At 49.6% G+C, this 18,274-nt stretch overlaps 1 protein-coding gene across 3 annotated transcripts; it reads left to right on the forward strand.

Moving 5' to 3' along the window:
• The first annotated feature begins 60 nt into the window (after positions 1–60).
• GLYCTK (glycerate kinase) lies at positions 61–17,378 on the forward strand. 3 transcript variants are annotated; one of them, XM_063411467.1, is made up of 5 exons: positions 61–203; positions 10,564–10,959; positions 11,324–11,475; positions 13,295–13,470; positions 14,084–17,378. In XM_063411467.1, exons 2-5 carry the CDS (start codon positions 10,673–10,675, stop codon positions 14,987–14,989), a joined length of 1,521 nt encoding a protein of 506 aa, XP_063267537.1. In that variant the 5' UTR covers positions 61–203; positions 10,564–10,672; the 3' UTR covers positions 14,990–17,378. The 3 variants fall into 3 exon arrangements, with proteins under 3 accessions (XP_063267537.1, XP_063267539.1, XP_063267538.1); XM_063411469.1 differs by lacking the exon at positions 61–203 and adding an exon at positions 350–665; XM_063411468.1 differs by lacking the exon at positions 61–203 and adding an exon at positions 690–1,038.
• The last annotated feature ends 896 nt before the right edge of the window (positions 17,379–18,274 follow it).

Here is an 18,274-nt window from a genome sequence, read left to right on the forward strand (position 1 = left end):
GCGGCTCCGGCGGGGCCGCGCGGGGCACTCTGGGAACGGGCGGAGTGGTGAGGGGGGCGCGCGCGCGGGCTGCTGGGACGGAGGAGGGCGGGGTGTTCGGCGGCCATAGAGAGTGTGGCAGGAATGGCAGAAAGGCCTGCGCGCTCCCGGCCCGCCGTGATTGTCAGCGTCTATCACCGTCCCGACCACTCCCGGGGCCCGAGGTGGGAAGGGGCGGTGCAGGGCGGGGCCAGGCGGCTGTGGCGGGGCGGGGATTCATTACGAGTTCATTACCCACCCACCCGTCCGTCCCAAGTGAGCAGTGGGGGGCCGAGTTGAGGGTATGACGTCATCCCGTAGAGCGGGCAATGGCTTCGTGCCGGCGGGAGTGCGTCACTTCCGGTGCTAGGCAGGGCGGGCGCCCTGGCGATACCCCGGGCCGTGAGGGGCCGCGGGAACCCCGGGACAGCCTCACCCCGCGCGGGGTATTCCGCATATTATGTCGATTTAAGGCGATTTTCGGAGTTTACAATGGAAACTAGGGAGAAATGCACTGGTCGGCAGCTGGCTGAACATGAGCCCAGGCGTGCCCTGGTGGCCAAGAGGGCCAGTGGTAGCTGGCTTGTATCAGCAATAGTGTGGCCGGCAGGGCTAGGACGCTGATTGTCCCCTTGTGCTCAGCACTGGTGAGGCCACACTTAGTGCTGTGCCCAGATCTGGGCCCCTCAGTTCAGGAAGCATATGGAAATACTGGAGCAGGGCAAAGAAGGGCATCAGGGCTGGGGAAGGGTCTGGAGCACAAGTCGTGTGAGGAGCGGCTGAGGCAGCTGCGGGGATTTACGCTGGAGAAAAGGAGGCTCAGGGATGACCTTAGCACTCTCTACAACTCCCTGAAAGGAGGTTGTAGTGATTTATTAAAATATGAATGTTGATCTTATATCAATATTCAACTGTGACGGACAAAAGACTCTCTAACAGTTAAAGTTAGAAAGTGTATGTTTATTGCGGCGCCGGGCAGCGCGTGGGATAGCGCCCTAATGTGCACTGCAAAGATCACAGGTAATTACAAAGCCTTTTATTTACAAAAATGTGGAATATACAAAGTACAAATGCATGTTCATACCCCTGTCTCTTCCTCTTCTCCACTTCGTGTGCTAATTGACACAAAGGCTATTAAGCATGCGTAGTTTGTTCCCCGAAATGGGTCGGTGGTCCTTTTGTGAGGAGTGGTCACCAAAAGGAGGAAGTAAAATGAGTCTTCCTTGTTCTAAACTTTCAACCTTTTCAATGCAGATGTGATTGATGGATGGTAGAACTCCCTGTTTCCACTTTTGCAGGACTATTTCAGTGGGTTTCTGGAAACAGGAGGTCTGGTGTTGTATTGATTAGTTTCTCTGTTTGACAAGCAATGAGTTATTAAATCCGGGGTAGCTTATCTTAAATCTGTTTTCTTTTAACCATCCTCTAACTTTTAACTGATTTCAGCAAATCTTATCCATTCATTTCAGCTAAATCAACAACATCTATTGTTAACTGTAACCTTAGCTTTTCTCAAAGCTTCAAAATTAGTGTCTCAGTAGCCTGGTGGGACTTGGCCGGCTAACCACTGACAGGACAAGAGGATGGAGCCTCAAGCTGTGCCCCGGGAGGTTTAGGTTGGACATCATGTTATAAACGTTAAGCCAATTCCAAATTAATAAATACTTGTATTAATTATCAGGAATTAACAAAATTTAGAATAAGCCAAGAATCGGAAGTTCAGTGTCGAGTCCCGGGATCGGCACTGGGTGAACCTTAGCTACCCGTAACTCTCCCCGTTCACAAGTCCAGTCTTCTCAGGGCTTCCTTATATACAGTTTATTTAGCAGGGGCAGAGTATTTCCCCACATCTTCTTTGTCTTTCATCTTTTCCTTCATATTCATAGGAGTTTCTTTCTGCCTGTTTCTTCTGTCTGTTGAATGGGTTTTTCCAAGGGAGAATGAATATTAATTCATTTCTCAGAATCGTGAATGGAGAGGCATTCTCCAATGGAGAAGCGAGATCCTTATCAGTCCTGATAGCTGGACCGTTCACAGTTTCACATCTTTCTCCGGGTCCACCTTCTTTTCTTCTGCTAATTTTGTATTTCCCACTTTCTCGAGGGAGGTATTGTTCATCCCAAATTCCTCGCAGAGGCAGTTGTCCATCCTAAAAATCCCTCTGCCCCAAGCCCGACTGACTTTCTCATTTATTTTACAGAACATTTCTTATTTTATATTTTATATATACAATAAACACAAATTATCCATGTTATTTGTCACAATCCGGAAGAGTTTATTCACAGCAAGGGTGCTTAGACATTGGAATGGACAGTTCAGGGAGGTGTGGAGTCACTGTCCCTGGGGGTGTTCAGAGAAAGGCTGGATGTGGCACTCGGTGCCGTGGTCTGTGGTGTTGGGTCATAGGTTGGACTCGATGTCTCAGGGTTTTTTTCCAACACAGTTGATTCTGTGCTTGTGTGAAATCGTTTATGGGGTGCATGTGCTGTGCTGGCATCTTGGCAGAGCCCAGCAGGAACAGCCTCTGGGCAGCCTAGCGTGACCAGGGAGCAGCAAACTCCCCCGCCTTTGAAATACACTGTGATGACTTTCTCACCTGTTATAAATGCCAATCCAATAGTCCAATTAAAATATAATTTAGTTTATTAAAAGATCAAATGACAGAATTTCGGTAAACCCACCCCCCCCCCCCCAGCGGAGTTACGTTGACGATGACCCGGGAGATCGTCAAAGGGAGAACTGGGACGCAGTGTCTGGCACACTGCTGCCCCCCAAAGTTAACACATTTGCCTCGTTGGGGCTCAGGTTTTATACACTTTATTTTGCCCCCGGCACAAGATTTCCCCACAGTCTCTTTGTTCCCGGGACCGGTTATTCGAACTCATGGGCGTCTCCGGGTCGGCTGAAAAGATTTTCCTCCGGTACTGCGAGGTGTCAATTCCGGGCGTCCCGTGGGTGAATGGAAACTGAAGTTTATGAATGGAAGGGCGTTCTTCTCCGGGGATCGGGTGATGATGGGGCACTGATGGCTCTGCTGCCCACGGGAGGAGAACTGATTGCTTATCTTAATGTGTCCTTCTTTCAGATGCCAATCTTCTCATCTCCAGTTCCCTATCCCCCTGAATGGTAGTTACTGGGTGGTGCCGCCTAGGAATTCTAATTCCATGGCTGGCTGGAATTTAAGTTACAATTCATTTTATATTTTACCAAACCATGATTTTATTATCTTATTATCCCCAAAAAACATGAATTAACCCGCTACATTTATTACATCACCCTTCCCTTCCTACTTTCAGTCCAGCTATTGCACATTTTTATTTCCCAGTAATTTTTATTCCTTTAAAAACTTGTTTGCAACAACAGCAACACCACAGCTGTAGCACCGTGCTTCTACACCACATCAGCTCTCAGGTAAAGGTGGGCAGCACACACTTAAGCCTTTGAGAAACACACCATGGCTTTTGAGGATGCTGCTCCACTACACACACCTTGCAACTGCTTTTTTCTATTGCAAATCCTGATGACAGGCTCAGTGTGCATGTTTTTGTGTATTTCTTACCTTAAAAAGCTGTTCTTGGGAGTATAAGAGTAGCTGTGAGAATCTCACCCCATGAAGTTTTCTGCTGTTTTAAATTTAGAAACTCGTAGATCTTGTCACTTCGGTCCCCCAGAAACTCAATCAAAAGAAAAAAAATTAACTGTAGATGCCTTCCTGAACGTTAATTGCATTTCCTTCCAAAGTGTCCAGAATAGTTTGATTTTCCTTTTGCATCCTGTTGCCCTCCTGTGGTCAAACCTCAGCAAGTCCAGGGACTGCTAAAGCTCTGCACATCCTTCAAGCAGGCTGAATTATTTTGTGTGCGTGTCTGATTTAGTTCAGTATTTCTTTTCCCAGAGTCCTTGCCCTTGCTGTTTGCTTGCTGGAGCTCCGTGTCACATCTTTAGAGATCTCAGCCGGCTCATCCTTTCACGCTGCGGTGGGATTGGCTCCTCAGAATAATTTACCTTTTTTATTTTGAAACAAAGTCAAGACTTTTACACTGGAGTCCAGGGATACCAAAACATGCCCTAATTCCTCCTGAGGGTCTCGGGGTCAGCTGCCCCTTTGTTAGGCCGGTTCAAAACCCACAATTGATTTTCATGTGGTGGGAGGTTTTAGAAAAGCTCGGAACCTCTGCCTCCTGCACACTCTAAATTGCAGGATCAAAGCCTGGATTATCTCCTGCAGGCCCCAGAGGTGACTCACCAATAACATCATAAGACAATTTACTTCAAAACACCTACAATACTTAGCTAAGTTTTAGAGTTGTATAACACCGTGGGTTGTTGATTTGATATTTTGTCACTTCCTTTTTATTCTTCTGCCTTTCTTCCTAATCGTTGGAACTTAGTTTGTCAGTTTATACCAAGCTGGAATTTAGCTGGCAGGGTAATTGGATCTCCTAGAAAAATGTCATATTAAGTAGGAATTATGGATAATGCCCCTGCAAAATTAGTTAATGGAAAAAACGTTTAATTGCTGTTTGAGTAATATCGATCAAATGCAGTTATTCTACCTATGCATTTCTGTATTAGATACCACTGGAACCTGCACAATACAGGGACTTGTGCTTGCTCAGCAGCAAAAATTCACACTTCTCCCTACTGAGTGCCCTGAGGTTTCTGTGGGCCCTGACCTTGAGTTTATCACGGTTCCTCTGGAAGGCGCCTCCATCAGCAGTTCCCCCAAATTAAGCACTCTGTTCTACTCTCTGGGTCACTAATGAAGCCATGGGATGGTACAAACCCCAGCGGAGTCCCTGTTGGTTACCAGATGGCAGCTGGACCCCTGGCCACTGCTCTGTGCCCTCTGAGCCCAGTGGCCAGGCTGGTTTCCAGCGGGGCTGGCTGTGATTGCCCAGCCCACCCTCCAGCGTGCTCACAGAAATGATGTCAAAAACCTCAGCAAAGTCCAGGCAGTTCACATCTGCTGCTTTCCATGTTCCCCACAGCCTCTTGTCTCAGCCCAGAGGGCAGCTGTAATTGTCATCCTGTGACTGATTAAGATTCCTGGCTCTTTCTCCTCTTATGTTATTTCCAGCTGAGGAGCTCATAATTTTCTGCTATTAATCCCAAAGACCATGACCTTGTATTTCACAGCACTGATTTTCAACTCCTTTCTACTATTCCACTCCTCCAGCCTCGCAGCTTTTCATCTTCTCTAGAATACTGTGATCTTTCCCTGTATTTTAAATGACTCTCATCTTTGATGGCAAGTTGACTCAGAATAGGGAGTTTGAGAAATTACAGCATGAAAGGAAGTAGACGTGGCATGGGCTTGGCTTCAGGGTAGTAGTGTTCTGTGTTGAGCTACAGAAGAATTTTTAGTGCAAAGTTTTTCTTCCTTGCAATCCCCAGAGCATGGGAAAATGATTTCCAAAAGGTATATAGGGAGTGAAGGGAGTGTGACCTAGAAAAACTAGTAAGATGCATATGTCAAATCCAGTTAATTTTTTTTTGTTAATGATACTGATCTATATATATAAAATGCTGAATAGAACACTTATCTTCCCTGTATTTGGCCTTAAGCCACATTTCCCATCAAAGGCAAAAAGGCCCTGTTGACACTTTCCTGGTGAGTAAATCAGTCATGAGAGCAACATATTTCTTTTCCAAGCAACATATAGAAAGCCATGTACTGGAAACTAGGACTCCTGGGTTTCCCAGAGCTCAGCATATTCTTAAACAAAGGTATCCAGGCTCCATCCTACTTTCTCCCTTGCCTATCTGGCAAACCCTCTGGTCTCATTGTACTGCTGCTGACCATCCTCATCCTTTTCCCCACTTATGGATGCAGGAGCACTGCAGTGAGAGGGGCAAAGGACCCCTCACCCTGTTCCTGCACACCCTCTTGTGCACCAGACTCTTCATAGCTGCCCATCCTTGCTGCAGACATTTTCTCTTTTGCCAAATGTGAATGAAGCAGTGCAGTAATTTTATGCAAATCCATGTGCAGATTAAAAAATTAATCAAATTCTGAAATTTTCATTTAAAGAGATTAGTCTTGAAAAATCCCCCATCTAATCCTCCCAGAATAGTCACTTGGAACAAGCCTTCACTGCATTGTTTCCCTCCTGGGTTCAGTGCATCTCCTGGAAAAATTTCTTGAAATGCTTTTGGGACCATGTGGAGCAGCAAGCTTGGGTTTGAGCAGGGCTCAGCAGGCGAATTAAAGGTGATATATCAAACGATAGAGGAGATGTGCCAGTAAGTGGGAACGGGGGAGTTTAGGCAGTAAAATCTCCACTCTGTTGTACTGCATAGGTAAATTCCCCTGGTGATGCAGGAGAAATGGAAGCGGGGAGCCTTGGTGAGTCTGTCAGTAATTTACATGCCGAAAGGCCAGAAAAAAGTCACACAGCAAGAAAAACGAGGAGCAAGAGACACTGCTAAAACTTACTGTGTCTGGGAGTTTACTACTGTAATCTGTCTCAGAGCTTGAGCTCAAAATTATCCTTGAACAACTGGGGTTTTATCCAGTGCTATCTCAAATATTTTCCTAGCCCCTCAGGGATTTTGAGGTCGACTCTGTACAAGGTGGGCCAGTCATCAGTCCTGGAGGAAATCCAGAGGCATCCTAACAGCACTGAAGATGAAGTAACTTAGGTCCCTGAAGTTCTCAGTTAAATCAGACATTCTGGCACAGCATCCTCTGATCTAAGAGCACCTGAAATGCTCAGGATGTGTGTGTGGTTGGGTTGGTCTGCAACAAGCTCAATTGTCCCGACTTCAAAAGAACCACAAGCCCAAGATGCAAATCCTTGAGCAAACCCCCAACCACAGCACCAGGAACAACTCAGTTCTGCCCAGTGATGGCAGACTGGCCCCTGGAAAGGAGTATTTTTCTGGCTTTCAAGTACCTGCCACGGAGTGAGGTGTGGCTCATTTTTCTCACTGCATGGGCATGACCAGCTCATTTGTTCACTGTTTTCTTCCCCAGTGTGCCTCCAAGTTTATGGCTCAGATGCTGCCCCGCTATGTCCATGCTTTTGGTCTCTTGCCACCATCCAATTTTCTTGGCAGCTTTACCACATTTCTGCCCCTACTGCTGCATTGTTTCTGTCTCCCTCTGACTTTGGGTCCTTGCCTGCAGAATTGCTTTAATTAAAAAGTTAATGAAAGGTAATGCAAACGAGCGTTTTGCCTGTATTTTATCACAGTCCAGCTCCTTCCCCTCCCTCTTTCCCAGAGAAGGTGAAAATGAGAAGCTGGGGTTTTGCTGGTTTTTTGGTGTGAGAGCTAACAGTGGAAATTTCTACAGGCTTAGGAGAAGCCCTCTGAAGAAAGGGCTTATAATGGTGTGTGTAGATTATTATAAGTGCGTAGATTGAAATGAATGAAAGCTAAGGAAGTTTTCATTTAAAGGGGATTAATCTAAACCCCTTACAATCCTCCAGCTCTCTTTGGAACAGGCAATTCTTAGCATCATTTTCATCCTAAGCTTAGTGCGAACTTACAGGAAACTTTTCAAAAGACTGTCTATATCCCAACTCCAAATTATCCCAACCAGGGACAAAGGGAAGGTGTGACACCTGAACCTCTCTCGTGCCTATAGCTTGTCATCTTATATCAATATACAAGAAGGCTCATTCATCCTTAAGTGATTTTCATGAGAAACTGGGAAACTAAGATTAGTGCATCAAGTAATATGAGTCACAACATCAGCCCCTTCTCCCAGCCCAGATTCCTCACAGCCAGCAGTGGGAAGAGGAAAACACAGGGATGTGAGGGTGTAATTTCCCCTCGTGCAATATGTAGCAGTTAACAGGCAATTACACCACTTCTAAACCCACCATCTGGGGAGGGAGCCTGAGAGCTGCCATTTGGGTTATTTTTCCTTCCACAACTGCTTGTGTTTTGGGGTGATATTCAGTTCTCTTGATCTTGTTTTTAAAGCCTTAGTAAAATGAGTAGGAGTTTTATTTTTTGTTAATATCTACAGTGGATTTCATAGCACTGATTTATAGCTGTTCCCTGATGACATTTAGTACCCAGTGCCTGAGACTGTATAAATAAACAACATAAAAACAGATTTGTGGTATCATTAGCAGCACCCCCATTCCAAGGGGAAACTCCAGTGAGCCTGTGTGTCTAATCGGAGCTGACAAGGAGCAGAGTCACGCACTGAGACATCCAAAGCAAATGGATCTGTGCCAAATTCAGCCCTCTGGTGCACTGGTATAAAGTTGGATAACCTCTGATTGCAAGGGGGTTTCACACTGTGTTTACTCTGTCTTTACCTGTGCTGTGAGATCAGTGTCAGGCAGTGGACCCCAAAATCCTGAGACACAACAGAACAGCGCCTGCTGACTTCCACAGGCTCTGAGTCAGGCCTCGATGGTTAAAATATAATCTGAGTTCAGAGTGCAGAAAACAGATTTTATGCCTGCTTTTGTCCTGAAGTGCTTTCCAGAGTAAGCATTAGCAATATGTACACAAGTGCCAGATGAATTAAGCTGGTATTTAGTTTTTCCACCTCCAGTAGGAGAAGATTGCTTCTAAAGAACTCATGCCTGCTGTGTCATGTCTGGAGCTGGAGCTGAGTGGGGCTGCCAGGAGGGCACGTGTGACAGGAGCCACAGTTGCAGGTCTGGTTGTGCTCAATTTCCCCGGGCTTCAGGGTCAGCCGTGCACAGAAACATCAAGGCAGAGACAAAGCCAGTTAAAAACTTTGAACTTTATTTTCTTAAACTCCCCTGGCTCCCTTTAAGCTTTTCTTCTCCAGCCATTCCTGCAAACCCTGTATTGCAGCTCAGAGGACGTGACCTGGGGTGTGATGCACCTCTGCTTTGTAGCACCTTCCTCTGATTGCACTGTGCCCACAGGTGAATCAGAGACCTGCTGGGAGCAGAGATGCTTATCTCAGTTCCTGAGAGGCGCACAGCTGACACACTGCAGTCAGCACAGTTACTCTGGCCCTCACTGAAGTGAGGTCAGTGGTTTAAAGTGCTGGCAGCATCAAGTGCCATGAAGTTTAAGAGTCTAGTAACAAAGTGGTCAGGGCACCCTGTCTTTTGTTCTCCTGTCTCCTCATGGTTGAAAAGCCAGTCCTTCTGACCAGCACCTAAAGGGAGTACACATAGGTAGTTAATCTGCCTTGGCTTTTGGCTTTAAAATCGCTTCTCCTAAGCAATAAATCGTTTACTGTTAGCCTTGTTCTTAAGGGTCTTTTCCCACTTCCTGGGGTTCTTTCTCTGACAAACTTTGATTCTCCATATAGCCTTACCTATAAGTCCCTTGTCCCCAGACTTCAGTGTGTGCCCAAATTTCAGTGCCTGAGAAGGTGTGTAGAGCTTTTTTCTGTAGATCCTTTGGGTCCCTGCAGCAAAATAAGGTAGATTTAGACTGAGAGAAGCTGTTGAAAAGCTTGTCCAGCTTAATGATTAACACCTTGCAATGCTATGGGAGTGTTAGGACAAAGAGACCTCTGGACTCCTGAGCTCTCCAAAAAGAAGCCCTTGCACAAAACACATCCACTTACTAGAGAGAGGATTAACTGTCTCAGGTAATTGCAATGGGTCTGTGATCAAGTGTGTTGCCTTGGCTGCTTCAGCCTCCTGGCACCCTGCCTTAAATGCCATGAGCAGGAGAGATGCAGATCACAAGGATCTTTGATCCTCAGCAGCCAGCAGTGAACTTGCTGCCAGTTAACAGAAGGAAGGAGAAATGCTGGGAGGGAATAGATGTGTGTGTGCTGTCAGGGGCCACCTTTCCTCTGTCAAGACAAGTATCTGCCCTTGAGCAGCTGAGATCTTGCAGTCCATGCACAGATCTGTTGCATATAATGCTAATGCTCAGTGGAGAGCAGCTCAAATGGGCTTTCACAGACACAGCTGGCAACTTTGCCTGGATATGAGTCTTATTTGGGCTCTAGATGTGATTTTGACAGATAATGAGGACTAAAAGAGAAAGGTAAGTGAAGCCTTGTGTGAATTTGCTGTTTGGTGAGGAATCCTCATTACTGGTCTCCCTGTGGCCACCAGCAGCAAGGGATGAGGCAGCCAGCAAGGCTGTTGTTTCTCCTCAGTCCGTGTCAGGTGCAGCAGGGACAACATGGGGCAATGCACAGCCAGAGGATGAGATCAGCTTTTGGCTAGCATGAGGAAGGGAGTTAATGTAGTGAAAAGATGTTCCACCCAGATGCCCTGCTCTCTCCAGGACAGAGAGCAGCTTCCACAGTTTGGAAAGGTGTCAAACACTAAGCAAATAGAAATGATGGCTTGCCAGTGGCAAATCTACAGTGATGGAGAAGCTGGCTGGCAGAGCTCACCTTCCCTGCAGGAGGTGATGAGATTGCAAGGGAATCACAAGCTGACAGATAGTTTGAATGTGACACTGTCCTTCCCTTCTTCCTGCCTGGGGTAAAGTTAGAAAATGCTGCTCGTATGGCACCTTAATCTAGGGGAAACAGGAGCTAGACTTCCACGGTTCATGTTTTGACCTCTCTGTTCTTTCTGTGACAGCCCTGTCTCTTCTACTAGCAAAAATGTTCACTTTCCCTTGCAGGTCAGAGGCTGCTGGATGTTTCAGCCCTTGAGGCCTTGCCAGTGCTGGCAGAGAGTGCACCAGCCCACCCCAGCACGCAGAGTGGCTCAGCCCTGCCAGCCTGTGCACCATGTCCCTCCGTGAGCACGCGCTGTCCCTGTTCCGTGGTGCTGTGGGCACCGTCCGCCCGGCTCCCATGCTGAAGAGGGCTCTGAAGCTCCAGGGGGATGGGTGCCCTCAGCTGCTGGTGAAAGGCCAGGCCTTTCCACTGAAGAGGGACCTGTACCTGGTGGGTTTTGGAAAAGCTGTGCTGGGGATGGCCGCAGCAGCAGAAGAGATCCTGGGAGACCACCTCACTCGGGGAATTATCAATGTGCCGCTAGGGATCCAGGAGAGCTTGCAGCGAGCAGGAATGCAGTAAGGACTGTTTCTGGACAATTTTGGGGAGCAGGAAGGAGGGGTGTAGGCTGCCAGATTTGTCCTCTGTGGGATGTTGCTGTGAACACCTTAAGTCCTTTTGAGCTGCCCTTGCTCTGTTGCCCAGCCTATCGACCCAACCACTCTCATCTTCAACCATCACATCCCAGTGACACCAGTGACACTGCCCACCTCTTGTGCTGGATGTGCTCTCCAGCTGTGGGGAAGAGACATTCAGCAAAGGCCATCTGCCTGTCCTGGTCACTCACTGTATGCCAGTGGTACACCAGGCACCTGCAGGTGACAGCCTGGCTGCCTGTGTGGGTGCACAGATCCGTGCTGTAATTGCCTCTTACCTCAACAGGGAGATGCTGCTGAAGCCACACAGCAAAATCCAGGTCATCGAAGGCGCCAAGAACAACCTCCCAGATGAGGAGGCTCTGAAGGGAGCAGTTGCCATCCAGGAGCTGGCTGAGGGTCTGACTGCTGATGACCTGCTCCTTGTGCTCATCTCAGGTAGTGTGGGGATCCCAGGGAATGGGAATGGCTGAGGGCCCCCAGCTGTCTGCCTACCCCTGACATGCAGTGAGGGAGTGCTGGGCTGTGCTGTGCCAGCCCCTTCAGCATGGACACTTGCACCTCTCATTTTTCCTCTCCCTTCTGCCGTCCTTTCTCCAGGGATGCAGCAAGGGAGAGCACAGGACTTCCTGCTGCTGCAGTGGATACTCTGCCTCGCAGCACTGGAAGGAGGCTGTGCTGCACAGGCTGGGTCCTGTGGTTGTGCTGCCACAGTGAAGTGGCACCTCTGGACACAGCCTGGCAGCTGTTCTCACCTCTTGGCAAGGAGACAGTTTCTTCTTGCTCCCTCCTTACATTTGGGGATGCAAACTTGGAGAAACAAGCACTTGGTAGACTTGCATTCTCTGCACTTGTGCAGAGTGTGAGTCTGAAAGCTGAGATTTGGGACTGACCTTTCCCAGAGTCACTAGCTCCTTCCCAGCTAGTGGAAATGAGGCCTCCAGGTACCACACAGTAAGCTGCATGCCTTGCAGGGGCAGCCCTGCACACCCCCAGGGCCTGGCTGGTGGCCCCCAGACTGTCCCCATATCCAGGACTGCATAAGAAGATGCATCAGACTGCAGCAGTGATGTCACCTCATTCTGAGCCCAGTGCGTGTCACAGGGCAAAAGCATGTAGGGGCTTGGAGCAGCTCTGCAGAAGGGCTGTGGTCTCCTCTGCTCAGTGTTTATTCCTCTGTGCATACTGAAGCCTGATCCAGTACAGAGAGAGCAGTGCCACTAGGCAAACACCCAAGTGACTGGAAGCTAGCTGTGCTTTCTGGGGATTCCCCTGGGCTTCCTTCTGTCTTGGCTGCAGGGATCTCCAAGAGACTCCTCAGCCCTTCAGGGAGCCTGTACAGGATCTCCCTGTGGCTGTGACTCCCTATGCATGTGCACTCCCACACAGCAGCCGGTCCCCAACTGCTCCTGCCTCTCAGCTAGATCCCTGGCTATTGACTGAAACACAGGCATTTGCATTTGTTTTTCTTGCTCATCATGTTTTATTGATGCTGATTTGTCTCAAACCTCTGAGCAGGCTTTGCATTTTGACAGTAGCATTTAGCTGTACTTCTGTGCATATTCACTCTCTGCACAGACCTTGCTCTTTTCTCCTCTGTATTTTCCATCCGTTCCACTTTTCCATCAGAACCTTGCCTTCTTTTCCACACTTCCAATGCCTGCTTGTATCAGACAGAATTCTCATCAGTGAAGCTATCACCCTGGACTCAGAGTGTGCTTTGTCCTTTGCATTACTGTCCCCCTTTTTCTTTTCTCCCAGACCTATACGAGTGCAGTTCAGCCATTTCAAATCTTGCTGCATCCCTCACCAGTGTTTTTACACACTGTCCTGAATAAATGGAGCCACCACAGCAGGCAGTGTCCACATGTGCACAGCACTGACTGCTGTGTGAGTTGTGGAGGCCGTGCTCCCTGCTCACCCATCCACGTAACCCTTGAATATCAGTGTGAGGACCCACTTGCAGCCCGCTGCAGAGGTGAAGGAAGTTGTTGTCCCTTTTCTGTCATCCCCACCATACTGCAGGCTTGTGGTGCCCCCATCCAGCCAGGCTCACACTGCCTTGGTGAAGTGCAGGACAGCAGTGATTAAAACCCATTGTTGAAGATGACTGAATTCTCCAGAGATGTCAGCTTAGGTCCCCAATCACCTCTGCCTTCCCTGCAAACACTGGTGAGGGAAAAGACTAAAGCCTTGCTCTCCTTTGTCCTCCTTTTCCTGCTCTCCTGATGTCCTTGCCATCTCTTCTGCATCCTAGGGGGTGGATCAGCCCTACTGCCTGCTCCCATCCCTCCCATCCTCCTCAAGGAGAAGGAGAAACTCACAAAGATGTTGGCTTCCCGAGGAGCTGCCATACAGGAGCTGAACATTGTCCGGAAGACTCTGTCCATGCTGAAGGGTGGAGGGCTGGCCCAGCTGGCACATCCTGCACGGGTAACCAAGGGAAAGCCCCTGTTTGCCCAGAGATCACCCATGTACCCTCAAAATAGAGGTTTAATCAGCTTGCAAGGGTTTTTTTCCATACTAAGTGAACAACTTTGCACACTGTTTTGGGGCTCTCTGGCTGACGTTTCACTGAGGACCGAAACTCTCAGGGAGACAGAGATGGAAGAGTGGAAATTCAGACTTGGGAAACATCAGCCATCCTATCAGGCCACTCGGCAGACCCCAGCCCACAGCCAGCAGGCACTTCCAAGTGTTGGTGCTTCAGCACAGTGCTTTCAAGCCTGGCCCTTACCCTTGGCTCCCCTGGGGGCTGTTCTCAGCGTGTGCCATTGCTGAACTCACAGTAGGTTGGGCCTGACAAGTGCAATGTCACAGATTACATCTTCCAACAGGATAGTCCAGCTTCAAAGGGGACTGTAAATCTGTGGGTTTGAGAAGGGCAAGATGACACTCAGGTCCATAAAATAATAACAGGCAGACCTATCCTGTTTCCATCTGCTTTGATGTGGGGATGGCACTCAGAGCAGTGGTTGTGCCAGGGCTCTTTTGTGGTCACCTGTCTTTGCCTCCTGCGATAATCTGTGGGCATTTCTTTCCATAGGTGGTGAGTCTCATCCTGTCTGATGTGATAGGTGACCCCCTGGACATCATAGCGAGCGGGCCCACTGCTCCCAGCTCCCACAGTGTCCAAGACTGCCTTCAGATACTCACCAAGTACAACCTGCTGCACAACCTGCCCAAGTCCGTGGAAACGGTCCTCTCCAGCTGTCCCACCAAGCCCACGGCTCTGGAAAACTACTCCCATGTTTCCAACTTCATCCTTGGGTCCAACACACTGGCTTTGGAAGAGGCCAGACGCCAGGCTGAGGGCCTGGGCTACACAGCTCTGGTCCTGAGTGCAGCAGTCCAGGGGGAGGTCGGCCGTGTTGCCACTCTGTACTGCCAGCTGATCCAGCTGGTCTGCCTGGGCTTGGCCAGCCTCGGAAAAGGGCCCCTGAGTGACGAGCTGAGGGGGAATCTCCTGCAGCTGGCAGCAGAGCTACAGATCCCAGGTTTGGACCTGGATGAGTTTCTACAGGCCCTGAGAGGATTAGGGCCTGACAGGCCAGTCTGCATCCTGGCTGGGGGAGAAACCACAGTCCAGCTCCAAGGAACTGGCAAGGGAGGGAGAAACCAGGAGCTGGCCCTGCGTGTGGGGCTGGGAATGCACAAGGCTCAGGCCACAGGAGCCAGCAGCCCCCAAGGGAGGTGTGAGATCCTCTTCCTCAGTGGGGGAACAGATGGGCAGGATGGGCCAACGGAGGCAGCAGGAGCCTTCTGCAGCCCAGGGCTGGTGGTTGAGGCACTTCAGGAAGGCCTGGATGTGGAGTCCTTTCTCAGGAACAATGACTCCTACACGTTCTTCAGCCAGTTCCAAGGTGGGCATCACCTGCTGGTGACAGGCTTGACAGGCACCAATGTCATGGACATCCAGGCCATTTTAATTAGAGCCATGGAGAGATCATGAGAGCTCCCTCTGCAGATATCCAGATCCACTTAATTAGGAGCAGGAGTAAATGAAAACACCAATGCTGTGGACAAATGCAAACAAATTAAGGCTCACTGTCAAGGCAGCTAGTGTCTTTGACAGAAAGAATCCACTAATTAGACACATGAGTGGCTGTCCACTGCAAAAATAAGCACTTGTAATTGGGGGGATCAGAGGAAGGTAAGAGGTCACATTACAGACAAGGGAACTGGATTTAAGACTTGTGACTGCTTCAACTCTAGTTAATTTAAGAGATCTGGGCAAGTTGAGGCCATGGCAGGGCTACCACGGAGAGCCCTTGCTGCACTGTTGCACTTGCAGTGCCCCCAGCTCAAGAGCAGCTCAGCAGCAGGGTTTTAGGGGTTCACTGGAGCAAATGACTGTGGCTGAAGGATGTAAAAGCAGTAACAGCAAGGCTTGTTCACCTGAAGCATGGAGGTGCTGGGAAGGGACACCCAGCACCCGCTCCCCATGCCAGCACAGTGCCTTACAGCTCTTCCCACAGCAGGGTACTGAGATGACAAAGACCCCAAGCCCAGTAGGCTGCACACCCAGGAGTGTGGCTAGGAAGCACGTAGGCAGAGAGAAGTTCTTGACACTGGCTGGGTGACATAAGCAGTGCACAGTGACATAGAGTACCTTCACTGTGCAGTGTAAGGATGGGGATGAATGAAGTGCAGTGCCAAGCCACTGTCTGGCTGGACTGTGTGGAATCCTCCTCCAGCCTCCTCTCCACAGTAACATCTTCCCCGCTGGTCCCTGTTGGGAGAGCCTCCGTGCCAGCAGCATGTATGCTGTGAGCTTTCATGGTGTTGTTTTCCAACTGTCTAGAAAACTGTGGTGCATCCAGCCTGAACCACTGACCTTTCCTCTGCACTGAGGCAGAAGTCGCTGTCATTCTGATTAACTCTGCTAATTCCACAGAACAAAAGGCAAGGAAACCTTCATGCTCAGCTTTCCTGACCCATGCTGCTGAGCTGATCAAAGGGCAAATCTGCCAGAGCTGTGCTCTGACAGGGAGCTTCTACCCCCACATGCACGAGGACACGGTGGTTATCACTTTTTTGTCACCTGCTGCGGTGTGATATGCAGAGAGCAGAGCTGAGTTTGGTTTCCCAGGACATGGAGCTCACAGTGGGGCTGGATTTCAGGAGGGCTTTGCCTGCAGCAACAGGCACACAACAGTTTGGCTGGATATTCAAAGGACTTCAGCTCAGCAGCCAGTACAACCCAGCACCTCCAACTCCTTTTGAATATCCGTCTGTTTGTTACAGAGCCCAAGTGGGAGCCTAGCTCCTTTGAAAATCCAGCCCTAATGTAATAGGACACGCTTGACTCAGACTCTTTCCAGACAGACCAACCTACTCCGTGTGGCTGATCTCATCTCGTGACATAAATACACCGTTGTGCCAACACCCTGTGGTGTCTCACTGAACAGTCAGTCGTTCTGCACCCCACTTCTAGGTGGATCAGAGGGTGGGGTTCTGAGGAGGATGCAAAACCTCCTATTTTGGTTTTGAAGCCCATATCTAACAAGTAGGGATATCAGCAGGACCATCACGGGGCCTGGTGTCGATGCCAGGCTGGCAGCTGGACTGTCTGGGCTACAGTCCAGGCTCAGAATAAGGCACAACCCTGGGAATTTCAAAACCCCAGTCTTGCCCGGTGGTTTAAACTCATCCACGCATCTCATTTGTCCTCGGAGTCTGAAGGTCTTCTGTAACATGCCTGAACTTGCTCACACTGGCAAACAGCTCTGAGATCTGCTGGGGAAAATCTGCCAAGCGTTATAGAGCTCGCTGTGCCCCCATAATGTCAGGGGGTGGTGGTGCAGGAGAAGCTGCTTTGTGCTGTGTGTTTTTCTCCGGAGGTCGCTGGCGGGTCGCCTGCTCCGTGCCCAGCAGGGCACTCCACGGGGGCACTAACAGGGGCAGCGATACAGCCAGAAGCAGGGGCTGCAGCCAGGATAACTGGGTAAAGCTGGCTCACAGCGTGCTGAACGCTGCCTGGACCGTTCTGCTCCGGCGGAATGCGGAGTGACTCCGGTTTCGGGCTGGGGTCCTGGTACAAGGGTCACTTCAGCAGTGGCCCAGTGTGCCAGCCTGGGCACACTGCCAAAGGGCCACCATAACCCCCTGCCCGCAGCTCTGCCACACTGCTGAGCACCACCCTGGACTTGGAGCTGTTGCTTGTTGCTGCCTCCCAGTCAGTTTCAGAGGACCTTGGGCTAGTGCTGGCTGGCTTCTGGGAAATGCCTACCCCAAGTAGCCCGAGCAGTGTCCTTGCTTCCTGAATGGTGGCTTTTCATAATGATTAAAGAATGTGTGTTGGGGAGGAGAGAAGTCTAATAAAAGGTTTGTTGAAAGGATGGAGCTGTTTGAAGTGCATTTCCCATCTACCTTTGCTTGGCTGCCATATATGGATTTTGTTCTTGTCCTTTCTTTCCTAATGAGGAGATAACAGGCCAGGGGGAGGTTCAGCAAGAACACCCAGGCTACAGAAATACTTCTCTGATGCTTCTATCTCGATAGTTCAAAGCTCCATTTCCAAGGGGTTGCTTTGGTGGACCTTGTGCAACTTCTACCTAGGGACAAAAGGAGCATTGGAGTGTGCGCAGCCCTCATAGCCAAGCATCGTCTTATTCCCCTGGACCGTGCTCAGCAGGAATTGTCTGCTATTGCTGCAGCCCAAAGCCAGATCACTCTGACCTTCAGTCCCTTCACAAAAGGGAAAAAGGCCCCACGCATGAGCCAACACATTTGGGCCACACTGGTCAGGTCTAGCCGGATTTGTGAGATAACACAAATCTTAAGACATGAGAGCATCGCTTACCTGCCTAGTAATGATTTGCCTCTGGGCTGGCAGGGCCTGGCAGGAGCAATGACTTTCCCACTGGGAACTCAAGTGAGTCACCACAGCTGAGCAGGGCTTTGCAGTTGTCCGTGCTGTCCTGGATGGGATATTGGCCTCATGGGAGTAAAGCAAATAAAACAACCAGAGTGTGGCTGCAGTCACACCAAGCAGCCCCTGTGTGCAGGCTGTGCTGGGACCAGCTCCGTGCCACCCTGGCTCTGGGGTGCTTGTGCCTAAGGAGAAAAGTCATAGAGAGAGTGAGGACAGTAAGAGCCACTGGGGCTTGACGATTATAGTCCCTTCCTTTTTTATTAGAAAAGAAAACTTTCTACACCAGCCAGCCTTCAGGAAGGTGTGAGTTGGGTGAAGATGGGCAGCAGCTCCCAGGCCATATCCCTACACATGGGCAGG

Source organism: Prinia subflava, chromosome 14 (assembly GCF_021018805.1).
Source record: "Prinia subflava isolate CZ2003 ecotype Zambia chromosome 14, Cam_Psub_1.2, whole genome shotgun sequence".
Classification (NCBI taxonomy): Eukaryota; Metazoa; Chordata; class Aves; order Passeriformes; family Cisticolidae; genus Prinia; species Prinia subflava.